The sequence below is a fragment of the Pseudovirgaria hyperparasitica genome (genome assembly GCF_010093815.1).
Source record: "Pseudovirgaria hyperparasitica strain CBS 121739 unplaced genomic scaffold EJ05scaffold_6, whole genome shotgun sequence".
Classification (NCBI taxonomy): domain Eukaryota; kingdom Fungi; phylum Ascomycota; class Dothideomycetes; order Acrospermales; family Acrospermaceae; genus Pseudovirgaria; species Pseudovirgaria hyperparasitica.
In genome coordinates, this window is record NW_022985554.1 from 1048847 (window position 1) to 1076227 (window position 27381).

The window sequence follows — 27381 nt, forward strand, 5'->3', positions numbered from 1 at the left end:
GGTACGCCCGTGTCTATCATCAGCCTGGCACCTGGTACACAAATAGTCGACACAAGCTGAAAATTAATCTGGTGGCCATCATAGATGGAGCTTGCGCGCAACACAAAGGCAGTTCATCATCAAGCTCTCCAACAACAAGCCCCTATCAATGTATGGCGCTACGCGGAATTTATATGGCTTCCACATGCCACTCGTACCGGCAGACACGAGATCGGAAGCCGATGTTTCCATTTTTGCCGACTTTCCTGTTCGCCATCCTGCAGATAATACTGCTGACATAATTGAATTTTCTGTTGCGTCGGGTTAGCGGGCTCAGTCCATCCTTCTGCCCGTCGTTCTGCTGGTAGGGAGGGGGCACGGCGTTACACACTTTGTAAGCAATAGCGTACTCTCAGCCGGACCTCGGAACATCGTAACGAAAACTATTATGCATGCGTCCGGTGACAGTTCCCGTCATCAACGACAAGTCATGATGATTGATCGGAGACTCGGTCGTGTTGTCAGTATAGGTCGACGTCGTGATGGTCCCACACATCTTCCGTCACATCATCTCCCTAAGCCTCGCTTTACTTTTACGGTCGCGTCGGTTTAATACGAGACTAAACAGTCCTTCAACGCTAGTAGTCAATCTCTAGACGTGTTTCATGTTAGCAACTCTCGGCCCGTGAACTGTGCCTGAAGTGATTTAACCCACATACACCGACCGAACGCCACAGGAAGTGATGCTCGGCCCATCACCGTCTCGCCTGGTTCGCGCTTTCAGAAATGGTCGATGCGGAACAGCCGACGATAATATCAGACTCCGCTATTCCTCTCACTGACAGACAGCCCAAGAGCATCAAGCACGCGTCGTTCAAGTGTTCCGCTCGTTTACTCTTCTAGCGCCCCGCGTGCTCGTATTCTTCCACGTCTTCGTATCGGCGTTCGCGACGTCGTCTCTCGGTGCGTTTCATCGTTTCCGTGTGGGTTAGGCGTTCGCTTACGTCGTTTCCCACCGTCGGCAGCGCTTGCTTCATTTCACCCTTGCGTGATCATGCCCACCGGCTTTATACACTGCTAACGGTCTTTGACGTTCTTGGCCGCCGGAGTACTGTTTCCTAGAATGTGTCTGTTTCCTTCACAATAGCCGACATATTAGCGCACGGAAGTTGCCAGGCCGCTTATCTGCGAGTCCCCAATAGCCATCTCAGTCTGCTCTTACACTCGCGCTAGGAGCTCAGAAAAAACTCAATCGCTCAACGTCTCATACACGGTACACCTACTACTCAGACGAAGCTTTTAGCGTCTCCTCTCGACTCCTCGTAGGTACTGACCACAGAGTTCTTTTCCTTTTGGCATAATCAGATTGCCGCGTTCCCGGACCTCAAAGCGAAGATTGGTGCATATCACAGTGCCTTCCACTGTTGTCATCACATGTCAGAAGGATAATGCTTGCCGGAAGCTAGCAAACTGCTTAGAACTTGTGGCCAATTACTCACGCAGAACTATTCTGCATGCAGTATCTGATTCATCACGCCTCAGTCGTTAAAACTCGTGAAGCTTTACGCTGTTGAAGTCTCATCATAGCCCTGTCTTCGTCTTTTTGAGGTAGGTGTGCTGCTTCATGATGCTGCACATGAAAAGGTGAAAGACACGCAGACGTAACTCAACAAACCACACACGCAATGGGAGGCAAGATGCCAAACCTTCTCAATACAAACAGTCACCAACCTCAAGTATTCCCCAATGCTTACCTACTTGCTTGAACCGATAGGTAGCATAATGACCGGGAGGACTTTGTATCCAGAAGAATATTTGTCGTGCAATTAGGCTCACTTACTCCCTGGACTATTCTATGTGGAGGCATCATGGGTATAATATATAATGTCCGATGCCGTGAAGCGATCATGGTTCTCTTCCTGGTACCGAGATGGCAGCCCGCCCAGGGATGCCAGGTCAGAGGCGCAAGGCATACGACAGGACAACAGATGATCGCAGGAACTGCTCCATCAACAAGATCTATCATCTTTGGCCGCCACAATCTACGAGCGTCTCGATAGAGAGGTGCTCTAGTGCTTTCCCATCACCTCATAAGATTGTTCCTCCTACTGTTATATGTTAAACTTGGAAGTTTTCATTAAAGAACTGTGCTGTACGTACGTGCTGACAAGATTCCCCATGGCGCAGCCTCTTTAGGCGTTTACCCATGTGGCAGCCTACGGGAAAGGAAAGAACCATGGACCCACGTTCAAGCCTAAGGCTTCTGTATAAGTTTTAGAGGCTTAGGAACATAGTACGGGAGAGACCAGGGTTCCAAAACTCCGACATAATCATCATCTTCACGGAAAGACCAAGGTAGATCTACCAAGCTTCCCGAATACATGGGCGACTTCAGATCACTGACACATTATTGGGGTTTCGTCCGGCTCGGAGAAGCACGGGGTCCTGGTCAACGAGACATGTTCCACCGGGGCCACGGCCCACAAACCATCGGATAGAACGCAATGATGGACCGAATGCTTTTCGCAGCATCTGTGTTGGCCCACACATGTGGTCTCCTTTCCATTTTCCTCGGACTACGATATGCAGTTGCCCAATCTACAGCGGCAGCTTATCACAACTGTGTGAGACATTGGAATTATCTCTGCTGCCATCCTTGGCCCAAATAGTGCAGAGACCCGGATTCCTCCATGATTTCAGACATGCGATTGGGTGGTGCGAGCTGACGCGAGATGCAGCTTGCACGGCAATATCGTGTATAAACAAGCCGTTCACACGCACCTATATCCCGAAGACCTGACAGCTGAGATATGGGAAATTAAGGACTAGTTTCACTCCAGCACTCACTGCCGGCCATGATCAGAGCGACAAATGACAATTGGATGAAGGCATTGGCTCCCGTAGAAAGGCCGAGTGGTTTCGGTGGTACTGCGGTGCTCAGCCAGCGACGATATTGTGTATAGGCCCAGAGTACATAACTGCGGGTCACGGGTGCTTTCAGTCAACTAATAGCTTGGCTGTCCGGGTGACCTTGGAAGGCTGATGGCTCCATCGCCAGGCTCCATGATGACGATCGATCGAAGCCAGGGACCGGGACTTCAGAACTCCAGAACGCCAGAACAAAGCTTGCCAACGATGATTCCCTCACGACAGTGAGCGGAACCATTCGATGCAGCATCTGGACAAGACCAACAGGACGCGAAGTTAATGCCGCTGTCAAGGCCGATTTAAAAATAACGATATACTGCTTTGAAATGCCGCCCAGCTCGCTTGCAAACAGACGGCCAACTTCCTAACGTTCATGCATAAGTGCTCCTGCTTGCAAAAGACGATTGGCTCCAGCGCTGGCGACGAGGATGAGTGAAAGCCGTCCGCGGTATCCTTACGTCTAACAGACATGGGCTCGGATAGTGCATGGAGGGGGTTTTATACCAGGGGGGAGGGGGCCGGGACAAGTTCGAAGAGCTCTGCCTACCCTGTCTCCTTGCCCCTGTCCCTGTCCCCCTAGGCTCCCGCCAGAATCCTGGACGAAGCAAGGAAGAGAGCAGACGAAGAGAGAAGACGATGCAAGAAGAAACGACAGCAGCAACAAGATCAGGCCAGGCCAACCATTCCATTCGGTCCGTTGACTCTGACAGTTACTAGGGCGGGGGTGCAGGGTATGGCCAGCCAGGTTTTACTGGCTGCACCGTGGCGCCACTACCCAGTCGACGCTACCTAGGCACGCATGCTGCCATGACCAGGCTCGATTTTCTTTCTGGCACGCCTGCATCTGTCTGCATCGACATGTACATGGTAGCTATCTCATCTTGAAGCCTCATACCCGAAGGTGATCCTGAATCCTGCACTCGCAGGCTGGAGCATGCATTTGCCATCTGCTTGTCCTTGTTGACGACAAAGGGTTGCCCTTCATCTCCGGTTGTACCTCAGCCCGACTATGCGGCAACAGGCCTCCCACTGCCGCGACCGCTACGATCGCGTCACCCTAGACTTTCCAGATTGGTGTTTGACAGCTGCGCCAGATTGATTCTTCACCCGTCGCCCAGCCTTGACCAGAGCTTCGACAACGACCATCCGGCACGTTACACACTCGAAACACGCCCTGTCCATGCCATGAACCGTCTCCAGTATCGTATCTGAGAACTCTCATTGCATCGCACCGGTCGAGAACGACGATACGGGTCGCATATCGACGAGCCATCATCCTACCAGACCCGCCTATTCCGATTCGTGAGGTGCGTCATCAAATCGAGCGCGAACAGAGCTTGCTTCTGCCTCAGCTCTGAGCTATCATCCTATACTTCTGCTGTCCGCGACTCGACAGTTGTAGAGACCCTTAGCGAAACTTATTGTGGCATTGTACGACCTCGCGTGCACTGAAATGACCAATTATCTTCGTATTGCAAGATTTGAACCATCAGGCGACTCAAAGGTATGATCAGATACATCATGGTCAAATTGGTCCTAAGAAGTCAGCGCCTCGACCGCAAACGAAGTCTAATGCCGTTCGAGACTAAATTCGCAGAGTCACTGGAGCCAGCAGTTACTATAATTAGCTTTATACGTTTACGTTAAGATTGCCATCATTTGACGCTATGCTCGGATCACCTTATGCCCAAGTGGACCCAACGGTCACGCGTGCGCGCTATCACATCTAATAATTGCTAATTAATAGTTACTGTGTGCAGCTCAAAGTTCCATATGCGTCACGTGTGGTAGACGGCTTCATTTCTGGGCCGCATCCGCTGCGGTGAGTCGGGAGAGCTCCACAGCGAAAGCTTCAAGGCGTCTCGACTCATGGCCGCCATCAAGTCCCTCCTCGTCTCGACATTCCTTGTAGTCTACAACTGCACCGCACGGACAGTGGAGACCGTCTCTACGCTGTGTTGTTAGAGCTAACACGAATTCAAGGATAAGCAATATGAGTGCTAGAGGTCGCCGTAGAGTGCGCGAAACTCCCTAGGTTTCCATCTTGAGAGTCAGCGGACATCCCGAGACTTCACATTCATGACTGAATTCACCTGCCGCATCGGAGCTACTTCGTCTTTCGGAAAAGCTGTCCCCCGATCAGGACGTCGGCGTAGAGAGAGATGCCGCGGAGCATCTACTTAGAAGGTTGGGTATTCATACAAACATCCTACTGGCAATCGTCTTGATCCACTCCACTTCCCGAAAGGCCGCGCGCAACAGCGTCTGGAGTCGCACAGCCAAGCCGAGCTGAGCAGTTCTATCTTTGACTATGCCCAGGCCTTCTCTATGCCTCCATAGGTCCACTTCTTTGGCCTTTATCTCACCTCATCTTGGGCTGTTTCACATTCGAGCGCGGGACGAATGCCGGTGCTTTTTGCAGGTGACACTCCTCACCGATGACCAATCGATACCCACCGCGCTATGATTTTCTTTTTCCCTTTCCTTTATCATCGACGCCACTGAATCATTGTGGTACGAGTCTTAAACGGCTTCAACGGTGCTTGATTATCGACTAAGGAAACACATAGGCCGGTCTTCTACTAACGTGCTAAGACGACATGGTTCTCCAGACCTAAAAGGCATCCACAGCGGCGAACGTTGAGGTCCTGACTCAGGTCAACTCTTTCGGTTGCCTTCACGTATTTGTGCTTGCTCGTACGAAAAGGCACCGACGCGAGGGACAATCCGCAAATAGCCGACTTGCAATCCCTATCATCAGATGCTGTTTTACGCGCGTAGTGATGCTGTGCTCAAGACAAAGTTCGGAGAATGCCCTCAGTTCACTGACTGCTATCGTAGCGGGCAAAGGCTATACCTGCAGAAGAGTCATCAAGTTTCGGTGTTGCAGGAACTAGTTCCAATTGCCGGATATTGCCTCAGGACCGATCGGTCAAGTCCTCCTCGGTCAGACTATGCATTCGTGAGGCACGCCGCACACGAAGTCAATATCCAGATTACTGCTTCGGAGAGACTGAGATATTGCGTGGTCGCGTAGAGCGTTCATCACCTTCGAGTCTGGAGCGTGTACAAGTTCTTGTGAGGCCCCTTTCTCCGTGCAGCAACATCATTCGATCTCACGTGTCGCCATGCGTACGCCTCACTTTTGACACCGTCGACTTGCTGTAATCAGTCTTCGCTGGCAGTGCAGTGGAGATCGTAAGCCATTTCTGGAGTCAAAACTGTGGAACCGAACTGAAGTTCCACCTGGCGATTGCCAGAGGGGTTCGTAGTGCTGTGGGCGGGCTCATAGATCGAGGAATGCCTGTTGAGATTCTCACGTCCCATCCAGGGATGACATTACAGGGCTTTGCATTTCATGGAGTTTGGAATCTCGTTAATCGCCCTCCCGCGTCTTTTATGCGTCTTCGTGGACCCAGATTAACTCCATGCTACCTTAATTGTGGTATCTGAATGTGATGTTTGGCATATGACATGGTGAATGCACTCTTAACCACATCTGCTCACTGTTGGGGTTTCTGAGCCTAGTGGAGGTGGTATCCCTGCTGGACTGGGTCACAGAGGGCTTCTTTGCGCTGCCCTTGAGCACACTCAATGAGCCTTTGCATCGTTCCTGGTTGTGTCAAGGCTGATATCAGGCATGCTTGGATACTGAGACCCTGAGCGCTCAAGCGGTGCTCCCTACCCTTCTACTGCCAGGAAAAGTGTGATGTGAGGCATGCGAGAATGTTACGTCTTCCAGCGCCACCCAAGTACGCCAATTTCTTCATTTGCGGTGATCAAGAGCTTTCGCTAGGCATGGCTGTGAGACTGTGCGAAGCTCGTAGATGACCATCTCATGGCGACGGCTGTCATGACCAAGAAAATAAGCGTCGTTCTCATACAGCTGCTGGTCACAGTCTTATTGTGTGCTAATGTCTGTTCTATGATCCAGACATGACTTTCGAAACGCTGATGGCGTCGCAAGCCTCAACGTATATATGTCCCCACGGCTTGTAGTTGGACCTGAAAGACTTTGAAACACCGTACGAACAGATGCGTTCTACCGGGAACCATGAGCGCGTCTACATGGACTTGATGGACTGCTGTATTATATCCTTACGAGTGTTCTGGACAAGAGTACTCTCTCTTTACGACCTCCTGGGTCGCCATATATCCATCAAATGACGACGACGAATAACCGGCGTTGAGCTGTCAAACCGGATGAAATACTAGTTTCTCTCTCGCGCATCCTCTCTACCAGCCTGATATATTGACTACTAAAGCAAAAGGCTTCAGACATCCATCCATTCATCCAGACACAACACTTGGGCATAGTATGACTTCAAAGCGCAGATTATACAACCTCCTTGAACCAGTCATACCCACACGATCCTAGAAGCCTCTTCATGACCACACCGCAGAGATATTTTCAACAACAACAACAACAACAACAACAACAACAACCAGAAAAAATTAATCTACGGGGGTGTACTTGATACTAGATCGACATCGTTCAAACACCCAACAACCCCCTGCTATCCCACCTTTCAAAGCTCTGCATTCAAACTCTTCATCTCCCGCGAGTCTCACACTGGAGTACAAGCCCCTCGTCAGCGTCGAGTAATGACTTGTACTATCTAATACCTCCCCTATATACAGGCAGACCGTTCTCCCAAGCACAATATGACATAACACAACACGACGTGCGTCATATCTCTCCACCACGGCCTCTCAACCTCGCCCTCGCCCACGCCCTCGGTCAGATGCGAGATTGAAGAGATGAATGGATAAAACGCATAGATGAACACAGCATGGATAAGGGTCAGGCAGAGGCTGTGGGTTTGAAGGCGCTTGGGAGATACGGGTCTGCTGGACGTGGATAGCTCTGTGCTTGGAGGGAGTAGGGAACAGGGCATAGGGCGTGTCTCGAAGGTGTTTTTATGGTTCTTAGGATGTCTGTCAGGATAATTAAGTGGTGGTAGTAATGATGACGTAGACGACGAGATATGAGAAGGGTATATTATATACAAGGCACGTACCCCTAGATCTCCTAGTAGGATCATATGAATATGAATCCCATGGTTTCATAGTACGAGAGTAAAAATAGAAACAGCGATCGGGATGAAGTCTCGACTCATTCAGCACAGGGAGATATACAATCTCTCTTCCATGCCATCCCCCCTCTCTACCATAACGTAATTCCTATTCAAGCACCAAAGCCCGGATTTCTGCACCAGCACTCTACCAAGTTTTTTGTCATATAGTCTCTAATTATGTGCGTGTCGCGCTCTAACAACTCTGCTTTCGCGGTGCGAGGTATGGTATGTATGTATGTTATGTGTGGATAGTAGAAGTAGGACTCATCAGCATACCGCGTATACTGATTCGCTGTCGATATACTCGATTAGGTTTGTTATGTGCCATGTATCATGTATTTGGCTGGGCATGTCGTGGTTCGTAAAGACAGTTGCCTTAAGAAACGATATTTCGAATGACTGGACTTGGGAAAAAGCGCTCAGATCCATGGCAGAGCTGGCTTTGATGATGGCGGATACATACTCCCCACTCTATTTGTCCTCTTCACGCTGATGATTCTCTGCTTTCTCCTCCTCTTCCTTCCTTGGGGACACGGGAACGCGATATACAGCTACGACATCCCTTCTTTTCTGCCTAGAGAAGTGGTGTTCGTCTCTAATAAGTACGCAATAGCGTCCATGTTACCGGATTCTGTAGCTCGACTGGGTAGTAGTTCACGCACCGAGGGTTTTGCGCTTGATATATGTCTTTACATCCTTCTTCGTATTTAGTCCCGTTTGCTGGTATGTCGTTTCGTGGAATCTTGTGGACTATATCTGGTGTTGGGCTTGGATCTTGTGGTTAGGGGTAGAATAGGGGAGGTGTCTATACAGATGGTGGTTTGTTAGTCTGTTAGTCTGTCACTTGTTTGAAAAGAGTGGTGATTGTTGAAAGAGGAGTGGAGGAGGTTGGTGTGTATGGCGTGTGATGCGTGGTGAATCTAGTGATTAGATAAACACTTAATTATTTCTTTATCAGAGGTACGCAGAGGGAGAATATGTATATAGGGAAAAGTGCTAAGACTTGTAAACGCTGGTACTAATGTCCAAGCACAGAAAGCCTATATGACCTATCAGCTAATTGACATCCTACCCAATTATCTTTCCATTCATACATAAGCAACGTCTCTAGTCCACCGAAGCCTCAATATTTCATAGCGTTCTTAGTTGAAATGATATTTCTGTGCAGCATTGCCGTCAAGCAGGAATAGCTCAATCTGAACATTGTTCTGCTTGATTGCTCCAGTCAATTGATCGTTTGACGCACTCACGTAGCCAGCTTAGACAAGGGTACCCTTCGACAGGTGAGATGTCAGGGTAATGGATGGTGTTTTTTTTGCATCTATTCTTCGATGGAGTTAAGTTGTCTAGCAGAGGTGGTGCGATGATATGGATGTGTTTGTGTAGGTGTTTGTATAGTGTTGGGGTGGTTGATGGCAGGGGACGTTTATGTGGTAGGAATAGGGAGGAGGTTGTATGATAGTTGGAGGAGGGATGGAGACTGTTGGCTTTGTGAGTGAGAGAAGAAGCGAAGATGGTGTCTTTGATCTGTTGAGCTAGGTTGTATGGGGATTCTGGTGTGCTAGTAATCAGGAATGGTTCTTTGAACTTGAACTCTTGGGGAGCGAGTGGATTTAATGAATGTCATGCTTATTCTCGATTCGAAGATTGTATGATAGTGGTTGTAAAGCATTTGGCTCTATAGCCGTGTTGATTTATATATCGAGGTATTTGGCTCTACAGCTGTATTGATTTCTGTATCGAAGTATTTGGACATATATAACACGTTGAATATCTCTCGTTCCACCACCCTTAGCATTGGCTTGAGTTAGGAGAATAGCTGGTTCAGAGAACTGAAAATGACCTTCTCATATACTTTTTCGTTCATGCTGCATCAGTACTAGGTCAATAGAGCAAAGTATTCCAATGACACTCCCTAACATCCGTCAATCAAGCTCACTTGAGCTCAAACTTATGTGAGGCTGCTGCAAGTATCTCAATCCCTCATAGAAATACCGCTGTATTCATCAGCAACGTCCCTGTATACCTGATAAGGTGATGGAATTAATTGATCATGAAAATTTGAAGGCCTAGATTATGGCTTTACTAACGTGTAACAGGCTTATTTCACGGTTCTACTTTTCGCAGTCGATATCTATGGAAGTAATAGGGAGAATCAATTTATCTCCTCATACTATGTTCTATAAAAGCTCTATAAAAGCGTCCACGTAACATGAAAGCAGCAGGCCGAGGTGCATGACGCGCTTGTTGTCACGAAGTTCACCGCCTACAGTGAGTCGCGGCAGAATAGCTAGAGATAACGTCATTGGTCGGCGTGACGCTAGGAATCCATAGGTATCTGGGCAACTGTGAACACCTGTCATATACACTGCACGCCACCTATCTTCGCAGAGAGCGTACTCTGCTGACTTGGATCTCTGCCTCCGAAGATCCCTCGAGTTCCCACCATTGAGCAACTAGAAAATGTCCAGGAACCCCACCATAAAGCGCATCCGTAGGTCACAACCTATCGTGCTTCAGACTCACAGCTGATGTGGACACAGTCAAGGAAGCTGCCGAGCTCGCGAATAATGCATCTGCAGACTTTCACGCGGTACCTATGGATGACAACCTGTTCGATTGGCATTTCACACTACGAGGACCACCCGACCCCTCTCCGTATGCCGAAGGCATCTATCACGGCCGCATAGTGCTGCCATCGGCATACCCGCACCGCCCTCCCTCTTTTCGCTTTCTCACCCCATCCGGGCGCTTCGAAATCAATCGTGAAATCTGTTTGAGCATAAGTGGCTTCCATGAGGAGTCATGGCAGCCGGCATGGGGCATAAGGACAGCACTTGTCGCAATACGAAGCTTCATGGACACAGTCTCTGCAGGCCAGGTTGGTGGGCTAGAGTGTGATGCAAGTACGCGAAAAAGGATGGCAGAGGATTCAAGGAGTTGGAAGTGCCCAGCGTGTGGACATACGAATGAGGAGATCATGAAAGAGAGGGAGAAGCTTGCGGGGCCGACTGGGGATCAGGCCAAGAAGGATGATGATGTTGTGCCAGAAGAGCTGAGGCTAGCATATCGTGAAGACCTAGGAGCCGACGCGAAGAAGACAGAGTCGAAGGGCAAAGAGAAGGTAACGGAGCCGGAAGCTCCAGCTCCAGCAGCCGTTCCAGCAGATTCCTCAATACCACCTACGCAATCCACAGTAGAATCAGCACCTCCATCAAGAATGGAAACTACAAGATCTCCGCCCTCCCTTCAGGCCCGGCCAATCCAAGTCCCGCCGACCCAGACAACGCATGCCACGACCCAACAACGCCAGGCAGCGCAAGCGACACCGCAAAACGCCAACAGGGCTGTCCCAGCGTGGGTAGACCCTGCAATATACGCCCTCATAGCCATCCTGGCATATCTGATTCTGAAAAAGATGGGTTGAGCATATAAATCAGGTGGCACTTGTTGAAGTTGGTTATTCAAGGCGTTGGCGGTACTCAATTGGCGCATGGTGTCACTAAATACTAGGGCACGATATAGGCGTCATGTGTTTCAGCGTAGAAGCTCATTAATGGCCAAGAGAGCCTTAATGTGCAATTTTGCGCATTGTAGAGATTTGGCAAAAATCTGCGGCGAGATCTTCTGTGTTGGGTGGAACAGATATTCTACCTGGATCTGCGGGCATGCAACTCATGCTACGGTCTGAGCATCGATGTCTCGCCGTTTTAACACACTTACAGCCGAAAGCTTTATGACATCGAAGCTGAACAAGGATGGGTTTCGTCAGCAGGAAGACTCTGCTATTATCAGTCCTGGACGGGAGGACACCCAAATGTAATTGCTGGTTTTACGGCGTTTGGGCATACAACATACGTCTGAGTCGGACATTTCATTAATGCCATCATGCCATGCATGCAATAAAAGCGCTTTTTTCCATTCCGTCTCCTCTATTGTTACATGTGGTGCATGTGCTCTCTTTGCTGGCCTCGCGTGCGAATTGCATCACGAACCCTCGAGAGCCATCTCGAGTTCGGCCTTTCTTTTCACATGCGTATACGTTGACGTGGTAGGCCAAATCATCAAGCGTTGCCTGAAATTGATGATGTCTTCGTTTCGTTTTTTGGTCTGAGGCTAGTCAGGTTTGTGTAACTGTATTCAGGGTCCAGCCAAGAGCTTCACTTTTGACCACGAACTTCCACGACAATGTCCTATTGACTGCCTATTTCAGTGTACACTCTCTGAGCAGTGACTGTCATTGGCTGTCGGCTCGCCATGACGTATAGCACCCGGTGGGTTTCATGTTTGTCTATTTAAGTATTCAGGGTCCAGCCAAGGGCATCAGTTTTGACCACGAACTTCCACGACAATGTCATATAGACTGCCTATTTCAGTGTATATGCTCGAGCAGTGACTGTCATTGGCTATCGGCTGCTACAACGTCTATCACGGGGCGTGTTTAGTATTCAGGGTCCAGCCAAGAGCATCACTTTTGACCACGAACTTCTACGATAATGTCCTATAGACTGCCTATTTCAGTGTATATGCTCTAAGCAGTGACTATTATTGGCTGTCGGCTGCTACGACGTCTATCACGAGGCGTGTTTAGTATTCAGGGTCCAGCCAAGAGCATCACTTTTGACCACGAACTTCCACGATAAATGTGCTATAGACTGCCTATTTCAGTGTATATGCTCTGAGCAGTGACTGTCATTGGCTGTCAGCTGCTATGATGTATATTCATAGGGCGTGTTTCAGGTTTGTCAATCAGTATACAGGGTCCAGCCAAGAGCTTCACTTTTGACCACGAACTTCCACGATAAATGTACTATAGACTGCCTATTTCAGTGTATACGCTCTGAGAGATGGCCGTTATTGGCTGTCAGTTGCTATGACGTATATTACCGGGCGTGTGTTTCAGATTTGTTTAACAAAGTGAATAGCCACCGAAACAGGAAATCCAATGACCATCATCGTGGAAGTTCGTGGTCAAAATGTGAAGCTTTTGGACGGACCCTGGCTCAGACCTGTTATCACAGTCTGGTATGAGCATTTGGCAGTTAACCATCCTCATGAGTGCCCACGATGACTTGTCTCATTTAAGGAGCTATGGATTTTCTTTCCAGTCGTGAAGTTCCAGCCGTGAAGTTCCAATCGTGAAGTCCTTCCTACTAGTCACATAACAGTAGAAGCAAGCAGGTGGCACAACTTCTAGTGGTAGTCTTGCGCTTGACCGAGACACAAAAATCTCACGGTTGAACAAGATACAAGTGTATCCTTCACGGCGACGAGAGCAAGCTGTCACTACGCTAGCTGGTTTGAGTCACAACGTGCCTTGACTGCCGATCGCGTTCTGCTGTCATTTTTGGAAATTCCCTTTATAATTAATTTATTCGTACAGAAATTCAAGCCCCAGTGGGAGAATAGTCAAGTAGTTTCACGACACCTACCACTGAAGCAAAGGACCAGATGAAGGACCTAAATATCTGCAGGGGCGCAGAGGCGCATGATCTCCGGTTCGATCCCGGGTATGAGCTTTTGTTTTGAGTTTTGACCGCCCGATTTTGGGTAAGACTTTTTTTACTATTTTGCTGCTCCTTGTTGCCCTGGCTTGTAGTTTTACACCTTTTGAGTGTACTGTAGGCTCTGTAAAAGATACTTGATGCGTCTGGAATCTAAGGATGCCGTGTAGATATCTTTAGATAGTGTCATTACATGAAGATGTTTCAGTCCATGAAATCGTGTGCCGGTCCCTTATGAGGGTTCTAGAACCGAGTCCCTGTCTGTACAAAGGACTTCTATCGTCTATAATACATGTCGATGCAGGTTCTGCGGCGAGATGAGTCTGGTGAGTCACCTACATGAACATACTAGGACATTGAGCTGCTCTGCATGCTAGCGTGGCGAAGACGACTGTGACGAAAGTGTTACCAGCTTGGACATTTTGAAAACACCACAAATGGAGAGAGGACATGACGAGTCGCTGTTCTTTTGCTGGGCAAAAGGCCGCGAGTTCTGCGAGTGCAAAACCCTACACGCCAGCGCAATTTAGTCACACATTACGGAAGGGACATGCTGGGGACATGCTGAGGACATATATTGAAAGTAATGAAGAGGCGGAGTACAACACGTGGTCAATGTGAAATCATTCCCTGCTCTCTACTGACGTCGTCTTGAGTTGGTTTCAAATGGCCGGAGTCGACTGAAAAGGGGGAACTTCGAGAACACTCAACAACGTAGAGACTATCATCCTCTTCAGTACCTACGAAAGCCCTAGTGTAGCTTGCAACATGTTTTTTTAATGCGATAGTGTAGTATCTGTTCAAAATAACTCATCGTTGATGTGAAACTCGTTCTAGCCTATCATCTAAACTCGCATCATGCACTACAACTGCCGTCCTTGCCCTCCTTTTCACAACTGCCTGATGCCTTCTCCCCTTTACATGTTTCATCCAATCCTCTTCCGTTACCGATACCGTCCCACACGCTTCACATGTCTTCCTCTGCCACAAGTCCGGCCTCGTACTCAGATCATAGCTACTTTTCGGGCTCAGCATCTCTGCCGCAGCCTCACCAAGACTAGCCGGCAATGGCATTTCCTCCACGCCAGCCAGAAACCTCTCTGTAAGCTCTAGTGCAGGTTTCTCTACATTTTCGGAGAAGGTTGATATATCAGATCCATCGAGCAGATACAATCTTTCAGAGAGATCAGCTGCTTGAAACGCATGCGTGAGTTTGGTTCGTATCCACTTGACCTGACTCTTCGCATACTGTCTCGTGGCAATCTTGACCAGATCCACGGCTTCAGCTTTTGCTTTCTCTAGCTCTGTGACTGTGGCCGGTGGATCAGCGCGCGTGAGTGCTTGGTACGTCTCGAACTCCTTGTATCCAATGGATATCCAGATACCACGCGTACGGTCGACAGTCTCGCCAGCGGCCTGACGAGCAAGGAGATGTGCGTCTAAGGATTGAACTTCAGATAGAAGACCAGAGGCGAGCATCTTGTCGACGCGAGCGGAGAGTCGGTCTGGGAGAGTGGTCGGGGGCACGTTAATCCAGAAGACAAGGGGGTCGTATGTCAGGCGTGCCGCTGGTTTGACAACATCAATATCAGGCAGAGCGTCCTCGTGAGTTGGATCAGAAGCTCTGCGCTGGCGTTGCTCGTCGTATATCTGTGAAGCTGGCCTGCCGGTTTGCAGGTAGATCTCAAGAGACCGTTGAATTTTGCGGTGGTCGTTTGGATGCCAGCGGTCTGCCATCACGGGGTCTACTTCGCGCAACTTCGCGAGAATCACGGAGCTTGGTTCGTTGAGAATGGGGTATTTGTCGGCAAGGACGGGGACATGGTCTGGCTTGCGATCTTCTTCTTTGACACCTTGATCGAAAACGAGGGACTGGGTGTAGTAATGCGTGCCGCCGACGAGGATCGGGAGACGACCTCGTTGTCTAATATCTTCAATCTACATACTCATCAGTCTACCTTCCATGCAAACCAAGACAATAACCTTCATACCACATCCTTCGCCCTCTTTACGAACCGCTCCACTGTCCAGGTATTCTCCTCCAACCCAACCACACCCAACAAATGATGCGGCACACCTTTCATCTCCTCTTCAGTCACTTTGTTAGTAATGATTGGAAGTCCGTTATACAGTTGCATCGCATCGCCATTAATAATCTCGCCATTAAATTTGCGGGCTATCTCAACCGCCAACTGCAGGTGTCAATTGAAGGGCGCGCCTCGGGGTGAGATTGCGGCGCGACTTACCTGCGATTTGCCCGTACCCGTCGCTCCTACGACGGCGACGAGAGGCTTTCGAGGCAAGCGCGCCATAGTGATGCCTCGAAGGAAGCGCTGCATACATCTCACCTGGCCCGGAGGCTATTGTGTGATGGCGGAGGTCACGATAATTATGGAGGATCGCGACCTTTAAGTGGGGATTTTTCTTAAATGGTCAGTGCGTCATGACGAGTTGGAACGAGACTAGGGTCTTCTCACTATATATAACTGGTCGTCCCTCGCATTCAGTCTCAGGAATTCCTTTTCATTCCTCCATCCTTCGCCGTAGTCGTCGATACTGTGTTGTAGCAGGTATGAGTTTGGGAGACCAAAAAATTGCACCGTCCATCTCGGTGACGGGACTTAGCTACAAGTTCCCCGACGGGAGCACGGGGTTGTCCGATGTTTCGGTGCAACTACCACCAGGGAGTCGCACCGTGCTGATTGGAGGTAACAATTCAATCGTCCAAGAACGTTCAAAATAAAGGGCTCACCATACTATAGCCAATGGCGCGGGAAAAACAACCTTACTCCGCCTTCTGTCCGGCAAACGTATGGCGCCATCAGGAACTGTTAAAATCGCCGGTGTAGATCCATTCGCAGAAGGCCTTGAAGGTGTCACTTATCTTGGCATGGAATGGGTCCTCAATCCAATCGTCAGGACCGATATTGATGTCCCAACTCTCCTGGCTTCAGTGGGAGGCGACTACTACACAGCCCGACGAGACGAGCTCATCGATGTCTTGGATATCGACACTACGTGGCGCATGCACGCAGTCTCCGATGGAGAGCGCCGAAGAGTTCAACTTGCCATGGGGCTGCTCAGACCTTGGACGATTCTCTTGCTTGATGAGATTACAGTAGACCTTGATCTGTTGTCTCGTCACAACTTTCTAAGCTTCTTGCGTAAGGAGACCGAGACTCGGCCATGCACGATCGTGTACGCAACTCACATCATGGACAACCTTGCTGAGTGGCCAACCCACGTCGCACACATGAGTCTAGGCCGTGTTAAGAAATCTGGGAGTCGGGACGATTTCGAGCTCGATGGCAGGGATGGCGGGCCGGCTCATAGCGCGCTTGGAGGCCTGGTCCTGAAATGGCTGCAAGAAGACCTTATAGAGCGGGGCCCTCGCAAGGGTACGAGTGGTCAAGGCAAGACCTATCAGTCTTACGAAGGCAAAGGAGGTTATGGTAACGAGAAGGCCAAGAAGTGAGGAGTATGATGCACCGCATTGCCGGAATACGCAGTGCGGTAGGAACCATTCAACAGGACTGGCGAATTCAACACGCCTATACAAGCCGACATCAACGTCGGTAAGAAGATCAGGAGTTCAAAGGAGGGGAGTCACGCTCAACGAAGGGACAGAGCAGGGTAAGCCCCGGCTTCAACTGTAAACTGCTCAACGTAAACAGACTGGACGATGTCGACATAGCGCGGTCGGGAAATGGCGCATCAGGTATGAATGGAGGCTGTGTAGCAAAACGATGTTTGTGTACGCAAGGAGATGGAGGATCCTTTTGATCATGGAAAGTCTAGAGAGTAAATACACAAATTCGAAGAACTCGCGCTCCGCATCAGCGAATCTGGAGAAAGTGTACCATCAAAACTGAATACATAGTACATTTGACGAAGCGCGACCCAAAGAGGACCAGAGATATATCAACTTTTGCGGCTTCCGACAGCTGATCACTTTATATGCAACAGGTGACGACACACGTGACGTCCTGAGTGATCGGCGCGTGGATGACCTTGCCAGTAGACGGCCCTTCCACGAGTACGAGCGCGTTTGTCGGTGCGACAAAGTCTCACTTTTCCGCAAACTACTGAACACACGTCTAAAGATCAAAAGACATCCTCAACGCTCGTTTGCCCACGCGCCCTTACGCATTGCTTTTTCCCTCCTATATCTCGCCACCAAACATGTCCATGTCGCTATCACACCATCGCCGATCCACAGCGGCAAGGATTAGTCACAGACAAGGCCGCCGCGAGTCGCCTGCATGATCTCTTGACTGTGCACATGGCTGGCATGTCTTTCACCATGTCTTCACTATGCTTGCCTGCGTATTCAGCTTGTCTAGGCATCACTCCTGATGTGCTGTTGGAGTAGTCATAAAGCCGGCCTATGGCACTCAACTCGTTCTGAGCTGCAACACTCTTATCACAATGTCCACTCACGACGGCGAGACGCAGCCTACCAAGGGGCAGTCTTTGTCGACAGATATCAATACTGCAACTCGGTATGCATACAGGATATATGGGCTTTCATATCAGGTCATGCTAACAGCCTGCTACAGCTCCCAACACACACAGCTTAACCGCCTCATAACCTCCCGTCTACCGCTCTGCCTTCCCCCACACGCGGCCTCTCCTACCATCTACGCAACTGGCCTCTCGCACTTCGCCCACGTCTTCCTCACATTCGAATCACTCTTCCACGACATAGCAGCCCGCAGCTCCGTCTCAAATCCTGCGCTCTCCACCCTTCTCGAAGACCCTTGGGTGCACGTCCCGACCGCCGTCGACCCTCCAAGCAATGCCCGTCCACCAACACCCACCAATGAGCATGACGAGGACATACAATCCTTTCTCGCTGCCTTACTTCCACGCGGTATGCCGCGCTCACGGCGGCTCCTCGCTGATCTCACATACCTGACCAAGAAACACCCCGCCGATCTCTCCGCATCGCTCGCACGCTTCCCAGGCGACGCAGTCGCAGACTTTGTATTACATATCAAAGAGACAGTTGCCTGCAAACCGCATGTGCTCGTTGCATACGCATGGTGTTTCTACATGGCCGTATTCTCCGGTGGACGGTGGATCCGTGGCCAACTCACAATGGTCGGCTGCGACTTCTGGCTCTCTACTGACCCTGACTCCCGGTCGAGCACTACCGACTCACAAAAACCCTCATTCTCCGCTCTTGGCCTCTCCTTCTGGAATTTCGACGGCGACGCCGACGGCGAGGATATCAAGGCGGCTTTCAAAGAACGTCTGGCCAATGCCGACGCTCTCATCACTCCCGACGAGCGTGCCGATATTATTGCCGAGGCACAAATAATATTCGGCTTCTGCGAAGATCTAGTCGAGGAGTTAGATGACCTGCTCAGCACACCGGATGACGCACCAACTCCGGTCGAGCGTGTCGCTGAAGCGTACTTACCACCCATGTCGCCAGTGACAGAGACGCCCTTGAAGACGGAGGTGAAGAAAAGGGAGACAATACGGGATCGGCTAGATGTGTCTAATCTTGTGACAGCGACGGTGGTGGTTGGTTGCGTGTTATGGTATGCGGTGCATCTGCTTGGCGCATCGAGAGTGGGCGCTTGGCTGGAGTATGCTCTATGAGGCCTGGCAATTTGGGCGCGCAATCATATTACTCTTCACGTTTGTTATGGGCATTGCGCATTCTAGTATTAGACAGATACCCCTATCCGATACTTAATCATGCGCACACTTAGAGAGGCGTTCATTCAATACCATCATATTCATCCTATGTGTATTGCTGGTGGTATCAGTAAACGAAGCCCGTGCAATGTCCATCCATCAAAGTATCAATCGCTCTCTATAAACGCCTTGATTAATCATCAACATCGTCCAGTACATTATCACATCTTACGACTTCGGATCCACACTGCTCTCCCTCAATGGCAAGCCCGGTCCTTCAGGTCTCATCGGAGCCGCTCTACCTTCTAAGCTCAACGGCGTTCCGCTTCCAGAGCCTCGATGAGGCGAATTGGTGCCCGTCATCGGCGTTACATACCCGCTCGGTGGCACTGGAATGGAGATACCTTCAGGGCTGCTCGGGATCAGGTTAGACGAGATGCCCGGGATCTTTATGCGTTTGGCGACGTTGTTGTAGCTTGATGGTATAATCTATGACATGACAGTCAGAATGACAGGAGACAAAAAGCAGGTGGGGCGGCGAACCTCGATGATTTCATCACGGGGAAATTGCAGTTTGGGAATGTCTGCGGCATTACAAGCCATGAGATAGCCGTACAAGACGCGAAGTACGGATTCGTGTGCGACGATGAGGAGGTCGTTCTGCTCGCGCTCGAGCTCGAGGATGATTGGTTCCATGCGGACAGCGAGGTCGTGATAGGACTTTGGAATAGGTTAGTTTTTGTTTTATTTAAGATTCTGAAACGCTGTCACGGGGCTGGTGGTTTGTCTTACTTCTGCGCGTGGGTATCGATGGTGGTACGGATCGGCTTCATGCTTTGTTACTTCGTCGGGGTATTCGAGGCGGATCTTCGCTTCGGAGAGCTTCTCGCATACACCGGGGTTCATCTGGCTCATTTGGGAGCGCTGGCGTACGCGGTAGCCGCGCTGCTCGAGGGGTGCGGCTGTTTCTGCGGAGCGTCGGCGTGTGGATGTCCATATGGTTAGGGGCTTGAGGACAGCGTCCGGGTTGCCTTGGGCGATTAGGGTTTTGTGTTCTTGCTCGCGGTGCTCGAGGAGGGCGGTGGTCATTTTTCGCGAAAAGTCTTTGCCTTCTTCTGAGAGAGAGCCGTCGGCCTTGTACGAGTCTTCTTCTTTGGTTGTGCCGGCTCGTGCAAAGTATGTTTGCCTGGATTTGATGTGTAGATTCAGTAGGTAGAAGACTATTCGTTGTGATAAATAACCGAATGCACAGTTGTTTAGCATTACACGTTCACCGGCGTTGATCATCTTGATCCAATGAAGGTCTGGTTCTTCCATGGTCTCAAAGTGCGGTATCCTGCTCGATATTCTCTGCAGATAGTCTTTGATAGCATCTTCATCAGACCATCCTACATAATCTGGGGACGAAATCTTGACGCTCCGGACATTTTCCTCGATGATTTTCTCGTCAGTACACATAGACTCGATGAATATGGTCTGGATGTTGCGCTTTGCAAATTCCTTGGCGAGCGATCTGCGTCCGATAGACATGGCATTGACAGCATCATAGATGGCTACCTGGCCGTTTTCGTGTTCCAGAAAGCGGTAGATATCCTCTCTACATTTCTTGAGGATCTTGTTGCGTAGGAGTACAGACGAAGGGGAAGCGTTTGTGAAGAAGTAGTCGTCTGGAACATCTTTCCCAGGGCCCAGAGTTGCACGTCGATAGTCACCCAGATGGAACACGTGAGTCTTCACCCCAAGCCATCTCAAGTAACGAGCTAACGCGACAGAGACGTGAGTCTTTCCGCGAGCAGGAAGGCCGACTGTGGCAATTGCAATTCTGCCGGAATGAAATAGACGTCCGGACTCTGTACTGTACAACTGCGCGGGTGCCATTTCTTCCTTTTCCGGCAAGTCGTGGATTCCGTCAATCATGGTACTGGAACGTCTACGAAATCTGGGCGAGTTCGCCATGATTTCTGCTGTTCTGTCATGTAATCAGTTTAGGTTTGTTATCTTGCTATGTGGCGATTGCTAGGTGACAATAGTGTTTGGATGATGTTTGAGGACGCACAGTAGGGTATCCATATTGACTGTTCACGGGTATATCGGCCCGCAGATATGACACAGAGGACTTCGAAGATACGCGGAAAAGCTCAAGCAGTTAGTACAGATATGCCTGCGGATCTTGCAACGCAAGTGTCCAACGTTGTTGTGACGAGGAAACGGTCCTTCGGCGGGGACCCAACGCGGACGGGAAAGCAGGGATGACGCGGGTGTCACTAGATTATTCTTGCTCTTGCTACTCGCTACGTGAATGTCGAACTCATAGTAGGGAGAAAACCTGTACTCAATGCCGAGCTAACAGTATAGCAGTTGTAAGAGCTTTATTATATCGCCGACGACAGTATCTCAGGCCGCCATAGATTGGCCTTACTTGGGACGCCGACGCCAAGCTCACGTGAGCCGGGGCAACGCCGGTTCTACGACCGCGTCAAAGCTCTGCGCTGCGCAGCTCCTTACAGAAAAAGTTGGCTTGACTTTGTCAATATCCGCCCATCTATCGTCCATCTCGTCGTCGTCGCCAACCCGTCAAATTGTACTGCGGTCGTTCTTCTACGCTGTCTCTACCCTAGCACGAAAGTCTCATTGAAATTCGCCCCGGGACCTTGTGCCACTTCTACCTTACGTCTTCCTCGCCATGGCGCTCGACACGAAAGATGTACCGCTAGTGATTCCCCAGCCATCAACCACAGGGGGCATATTTGGAAGAGTCCAAGATGTATATACTGCCTACTCGGAACGAAGGGCTGCATTAGGTCTATCGAACCCAGGGACAGTGGATAATATCTCGCGAGAGGTGACGAGTGGAGTCTTTCTAAACAACCAGAGCTTCTCTGGTTTGCGCGCCGACATCACCAAAGCATTCAGCGTATCGCCTTTGTTTCAAATATCTCATGCCCTCTCCATGGGTTCACAAGGCCTGCCGCCATATGGGTTCACAGCGCTCTTCGGAAACAATAGGGTAAGTGGACGCTCATAGCTGGCTTGCATAATCCGGCGCTGATTCTTCGACACAGGTTTTCTGCCAGGCCAATATTGACAACGATTTCGCTCTACAAGCACGTTTCAATTATCGCTGGACACCTTCTCAAGTAACAAAGACGAACGTTCAACTGGCCCCCCAAGCTGGTGGTTCCATGATATCCCTTGAGCATGACTTTACTGGTGACGACTTTACGGCATCAATAAAGTCCATGAACCCATCGATACTGGATGGGGGGCTGACCGGGATCTTTGTGGGCAGCTATCTTCAATCCATCACTCCTGCTCTCTCTCTTGGTCTTGAGGGGGTCTGGCAACGTGCGGCTACTACACACGGTCCTGAGGTAGCTCTCTCATATTCTGGAAAATACAAGGGTGAAGACTGGCAGATTAGTGCGCAGGTCCTGGGTCAAGGTGCTATTGAAGCAGCGTACTGGAAGAAATTGACCGACAAACTTGAAACTGGTGTGTCTACCAGTCTGCAGTTTGCTGGTCTGAGTGGCGCGTCCATGATGGGCGGTCCTTCGAAAGAAGGAACTACAACAATCGGCGCCAAGTATGATTTTAGACAGTCACAATTCCGTGCTCAGATCGATAGCAATGGAAAGGTGTCGGCATTGTTGGAGAAGCGTGTAGCACAATCGGTTCAGGTCACCTTCTTCGGTGAAATTGATCACTACAAGGTACGTCAAAGATGATTATAATCAAAATTGTACTTCTAAGATATTGACACATTTTTAGCCCGCCCCGAAACTTGGTCTCGCAGTCTCCATCGAAGCTGCCGGCGAAGAGGTATTGGAACAGCAAGAAAAGCTAGGCGAAGCACCCGCGATCCCCTTCTAAACCACAACAACTATATTCCCGGCGTAATTTTGCCGACAGCGTTTCAGACATGCGAAATCTTCTGCAATCTGTATTAACAAAAGTCATGCATGGAGAACGCCTTTCGACCACCTCTCAATCGAAACTGGCGTCTCTCCAAAGGATTATCTGCATAGAAAGCTATCAATCGAGTTTCTAAGCCGAGACACGAATGTATACGGAAGGGCACCTTTATCTCTTGGATCGAAGTAAGCAAAGCATAATCGTTCCGCTGTCACGAATGGTGGCTGTATTGATGTGGATGGAACGCGGCGCATGTGTTCAAATGAGTGGGTTGCGTGTGGCCCTTGTAATTGTATATATTGCCCGTTTTAGATGATGGAACCTTTTCTTCTCTGCAATTGATTGCTTCGAAATTCGTGAATTGTGTGCTATGAGATACGTGCGCGAGTACCGGTACGGTCATGAGAAGCGACAGAAAATAGTAGTAGTACACATTATCCCAGGCTCAAAAAGATATCCTCATAAGCCACCAGAATCATAAAATATACAAGAAACCTAGTGTCAGGGTCTCAGCTAACCTTTACAAGGATGCCTTTGTTTGCTCCTGGCCCTGCGGCTGAGTCAAAAGCTATCATAACATTAGCAAAACGTCCTTCACTGCATGATCAGATCGAATTGTCAACTCACATCGTTCGCGCTCTGCTGCATCTTCATCTCTCGCTCCATCTCTGCCATCTGCTGGTCCTCAGCATAGGCCAGCGCCCACGGCACAGCGACCAGGATCGCGCTCGTGCTAATCACCCATAGCGCCTTGCCAGAGTACAGTAGACCGCTCTTCACCCAGTCGGTTGTGGTAGAGACGGTTGATTGCACTTTGTGGCGGTACGATGGCGGAATAATATCTTGCAAGGCGGCCAGACGTTCGGCAAGGGTTTCGTCGTCGGGTAAGGAGGATGTTACTGAGGATGTGTCAGAATCTAGGAGGCCTGTTAGTTGAAGGTCCATAGGCGCAAACGCGGAATGTGTGTTAGGAAGCCCGTCGCAGCATATGGGGCCTTACCGTCATCGGTGTCCCAGTCGTCCTCGCCGTCCATAGGACCAGTCTGGTCGCGGGAGAACTCCTCATCGAGCACTTCTTCAAGTCTGACCATTGTGAAGCTGTGTGTACGTGATTGGATAGATTGAACAGGTGGAAAGAGGGCGGATGGAGTTGTTTGGGATGGTCGCGAAGTTGGTGCTGGGAAAGTCTCAGTTTGGGAACTTTTGCAGGAGCTCGGACATATCGTCCCGGGTGAACGTCGGGATCTGGGATCAGGGGACTCTCGCGACGTGTCGTGGCCGTCATTCCCTAATCTCTATAAAGCTCTTTGAAGATAGTTCCACAAGAGCCTAACTATATGAAACAATCTTGCTGGTAAATGTCTTTTGCGAGACTGGACTGTTATACATGCCCAGGACCTCTGCGCAAATGTTCCAATGACCTGATCCGGATTCTATAGTCTATATAGCCTTTGCCCACGATCATGTTCATCTCATTCTTGTGTAAATGACGTAGCAGCTTTATTTCGTACGGAGAACTGTGCTGGACTTGCTCATATAATGGGTTCTAAAATTCAGCCAGTTTTAGCCAGGCGCAGCACATGAGGTATACCTCCGGGAGCGGGAATACCGTTCAAAGATGATAGTTTACCTTGCATTTTCTTCCTGCTGATTTCTATCGCGCCGATAATTCCTTGTCTATCCGATTATTAGCGTCACTCATAGGTGAGTGCCGTGGTTGCAGATGAGTCGTTTCCAAACTCAATACACAAGGCCTGCCTGGTAATTAAGTTGAAGTGGATAATCTCCTCGAAGGACCCAATCACAGCTTCCGTTTGAGCCGTTCCCAAAAATCCATATTCCATCCTAGCACATCTACAACCTAAAGTCGCTTTCTCACTTAGTAAACTGCAGGATATTAGTTACTCTTTTTTCATGCTCAGTTAAACAGTCCCGTGGCGCAGTGGTAGCGCGTCGTTCTTATATTGGCCGGTTTGATCACCACTAATATGGCTTGTTGCAGGCAATGCGAATGTCGCGGGTTCAATCCCCGCCGGGACTATTCAGTTTTGTTTTGTCGTTCGTCTACGAACAAGATTCATAGAAATCTACAAAATAATCAATAAATAAACAAATACGTGATCATTTATTCATTAACTTATTATCATTATCATCATTCCTTGATTGAAATAGTTTTCAATGACTAGACTAGGTACCTGCGATTTAGTATATGTAGATAGGTAAAAGAAAGGTACTTAAGCACTACTATAGTGATCAGTTATATGATTTATCTATCCATCTCAAAGATAGTAGTATATATACCTAGAACCATCTAACGAGTCTACTTGCTATAAGAAATAAAGAACCGACCTACTCCCAAGAAGACCGTTACATGTCCTAGTATCATAGCTAATCCCATACGTCAAAGTAATCTGGTATTTGACTTGGACTTCTCATTCCCCGATGGTATCCGTGCTTCGGCCTTCTTGGCCGAATCGTACTCTGACAACGTGGGCATGCCTTCAAAACACAGCCCGGACACTGTAATAGATACGTCCAAGTTTCGTAACATCTTGGGCATGCTGCACGACCGTGAACTTTTGGCCACCAGCCCCCATGGTCGCAAAGATTCTTGCGCGTTCTGTCACCGGATAATGCATCTTCCCATGCGAATGATAGCGCCTCGCGGCGTGCTCTTGCCTGCTGCGCTGCGGCTTCTCGGGCGCGCTCCTCTTGCTGTTTCCGTTCCCTTTCCAAATGTTCCTCCATTCGTTGTTTTTCTCTTTGTCGCAGTTCTCTCAAATACCGGTCAAACAGCTCCTGTTCTCTCTCGCGCTGTCTCTTCAGTTCCTGTTCTCTCTCGCGCTGTCTCTTCCGTTCCTGTTCTCGGGCTTTGGCCGCTCTTTCTCTTTCTGCATTCTCCCTTCGTTGTCTCTCGGCGTTCCCTCTCAGCCGAATCCGTTCCTGGATCACCCGGATCCGCTCCTGGTCTGCACTGTCTGCACGATCAAGTTCCCTCTTCAGATTGTCCCGTAGATTCTTTTGTTTATCGATCTCTTCTCGTTTCTGCGTCAGCCACCGCTCTTTCAGGTCCTTTTCGACTCTCCGCTCCTGTCTCTGCCTGTCCTTGCGTGCTTTTTCCTCCTCGCTTTCTACCCTTGCCTTGTACAGTGGGGATAGCAGCCATGTTGTCCAGCCGTTCTTCTGTGCTTCTGCCGCCGCCTCAGCTGCCGCGATGCTGTTCAAGTATTTAATCTGGGATTCCAGTTGCCGTATGCTCCTTTGTAGCTCGAAGATTACTGAGTCTAGTGCGGAATCCTGCGCCAACCAGCGTTCTTTGCGTTCTTGCTGGGCCTTCACGTACGAGGCAATCTGCGCAGCTTCACCGCGGGTCTGCGATCGCGAGGTCTGGGCATGCTGTTGTCCAGAGCCCGTCCGCTTGATCGAGGAGTAATAGAGACTATCGTATTCTGTGCGTTTGCTAGTGTCCTTTAGTGTTTCGTAGGCCTGTCCGAGCTAATTCAAATGAATTAGTGTTCTATTTAGCGAAAGGGGTCTTCCTGGATTAGGAAAGCATGGTCTCTTGGAAAAAGCCATGTATAAACAGTGATAAGTTAAGACTTTTTCGCTTACTAGCTGGAAAGCTTTAGTAGCATCGCCTTTATTGGGGTTTCGATCCGGGTGTAGTTTGAGCGCCAACCTTTTGTAGGCTTTGATTATCACTTCGATTGACGCAGCCTCGTCGACTTCCAGGATTCTATAATAGTCCTCTGTGACCGGCACCGGAGCCATATTCGCATGAAAAACTTAGGCACAGATTTGATTTTTGATATATATATATATATCAGAGGCTCTGACAAACACGCAAGTGGGAATGTGAAGACGCAGCCTATTATATCATTATGTGGTCTTCCAATCAAAACTTGCTTTTTTTTTCCTTGGCCCGGCCCTGTTCTGGATGTGTTATTATTGCATGGATACCAACTAATATCGCAAGGATGTAAAGCGTTCAATAATATTTACATCGAAGCGAGCAAAGTGTGGCCCGTTTGCCATGGGCGAGCTGAACTTTTATTCCGACTTTCTTTTGGCGGTCTGTATAGTGCCTTGTGCTACCACTTGTCGTTCCCCAAAGGAAGCCACTGAGCTGCGATGTACTTTGGGTCAGCATACCGAAGAGACCATGATTTCAAGAATTCTGGAGTGTAGTATATCGCTTGTTACGTTATTCAGCTGGCTGTCTATCCTGTTTGTGAATGGCTTAGAGCGTGGATGAGCATTGTGCATGTTGGTCATCGAACAGTACCCAGGTGTGCGACATTGATTTGCATGGAGGATATAAAAAACACTAG

At 49.5% G+C, this 27381-nt stretch overlaps 9 protein-coding genes and 1 non-coding gene across 10 annotated transcripts; 5 read left to right on the top strand and 5 right to left on the bottom strand.

Moving 5' to 3' along the window:
• Window positions 1-7380: 7380 nt before the first annotated feature.
• EJ05DRAFT_335720 (uncharacterized protein) lies at window positions 7381-8086 on the bottom strand. The gene has a single exon (XM_033740880.1). It carries the CDS (start codon window positions 7950-7952, stop codon window positions 7539-7541), a length of 414 nt encoding a protein of 137 aa, XP_033601623.1. The 5' UTR covers window positions 7953-8086; the 3' UTR covers window positions 7381-7538.
• A 2362-nt stretch (window positions 8087-10448) lies between these two features.
• EJ05DRAFT_485231 (UBC-like protein) lies at window positions 10449-11412 on the top strand (the record flags this gene model as incomplete). Its single annotated transcript, XM_033745430.1, has 2 exons — window positions 10449-10479; window positions 10529-11412. The coding sequence occupies 2 exons, from the start codon at window positions 10449-10451 to the stop codon at window positions 11410-11412; spliced, it is 915 nt and encodes a 304-aa protein (XP_033601624.1).
• Window positions 11413-14298: 2886 nt separating this feature from the next.
• EJ05DRAFT_475392 (tRNA isopentenyltransferase) lies at window positions 14299-15868 on the bottom strand (the record flags this gene model as incomplete). Its single annotated transcript, XM_033743786.1, has 3 exons — window positions 15736-15868; window positions 15481-15681; window positions 14299-15427 (listed from the first exon to the last, which is right to left on the bottom strand). The coding sequence occupies exons 1-3, from the start codon at window positions 15799-15801 to the stop codon at window positions 14300-14302; spliced, it is 1395 nt and encodes a 464-aa protein (XP_033601625.1). The 5' UTR covers window positions 15802-15868.
• Window positions 15778-17378, top strand: EJ05DRAFT_475393 (ABC transporter domain-containing protein). The gene is made up of 2 exons (XM_033743787.1): window positions 15778-16197; window positions 16252-17378. The coding sequence occupies exons 1-2, from the start codon at window positions 16062-16064 to the stop codon at window positions 16962-16964; spliced, it is 849 nt and encodes a 282-aa protein (XP_033601626.1). The 5' UTR covers window positions 15778-16061; the 3' UTR covers window positions 16965-17378.
• A 539-nt stretch (window positions 17379-17917) lies between these two features.
• Window positions 17918-19099, top strand: EJ05DRAFT_499598 (heme oxygenase-like protein; the record flags this gene model as incomplete). Its single annotated transcript, XM_033746869.1, has 2 exons — window positions 17918-17991; window positions 18049-19099. 2 exons carry the CDS (start codon window positions 17918-17920, stop codon window positions 19097-19099), a joined length of 1125 nt encoding a protein of 374 aa, XP_033601627.1.
• Window positions 19100-19453: 354 nt separating this feature from the next.
• On the bottom strand, window positions 19454-21517 carry EJ05DRAFT_451463 (6-phosphofructo-2-kinase/fructose-2,6-biphosphatase 3; the record flags this gene model as incomplete). Its single annotated transcript, XM_033742391.1, has 4 exons — window positions 21195-21517; window positions 19931-21107; window positions 19682-19858; window positions 19454-19627 (listed from the first exon to the last, which is right to left on the bottom strand). Coding segments are annotated over exons 1-4 (1542 nt in total), but the record flags the coding sequence as incomplete, so codon positions are not given.
• EJ05DRAFT_475399 (putative mitochondrial import receptor subunit) lies at window positions 21441-23413 on the top strand. Its single transcript, XM_033743788.1, has 3 exons — window positions 21441-22145; window positions 22201-22848; window positions 22907-23413. The coding sequence occupies exons 1-3, from the start codon at window positions 21822-21824 to the stop codon at window positions 23006-23008; spliced, it is 1074 nt and encodes a 357-aa protein (XP_033601629.1). The 5' UTR covers window positions 21441-21821; the 3' UTR covers window positions 23009-23413.
• On the bottom strand, window positions 23359-24272 carry EJ05DRAFT_335796 (mitochondrial import translocase, subunit Tom22). The gene is made up of 3 exons (XM_033740881.1): window positions 24051-24272; window positions 23678-23967; window positions 23359-23618 (listed from the first exon to the last, which is right to left on the bottom strand). Exons 1-3 carry the CDS (start codon window positions 24139-24141, stop codon window positions 23571-23573), a joined length of 429 nt encoding a protein of 142 aa, XP_033601630.1. The 5' UTR covers window positions 24142-24272; the 3' UTR covers window positions 23359-23570.
• A 706-nt stretch (window positions 24273-24978) lies between these two features.
• EJ05DRAFT_t33 lies at window positions 24979-25091 on the top strand. Its single transcript has one exon. It is a non-coding gene; the product is annotated as a tRNA-Ile (tRNA).
• A 259-nt stretch (window positions 25092-25350) lies between these two features.
• EJ05DRAFT_537507 (DnaJ-domain-containing protein) lies at window positions 25351-26821 on the bottom strand (the record flags this gene model as incomplete). The annotated part of the gene is made up of 2 exons (XM_033749389.1): window positions 25351-26545; window positions 26663-26821. The coding sequence occupies 2 exons, from the start codon at window positions 26819-26821 to the stop codon at window positions 25439-25441; spliced, it is 1266 nt and encodes a 421-aa protein (XP_033601631.1). The 3' UTR covers window positions 25351-25438.
• Between the last annotated feature and the right edge of the window lie 560 nt (window positions 26822-27381).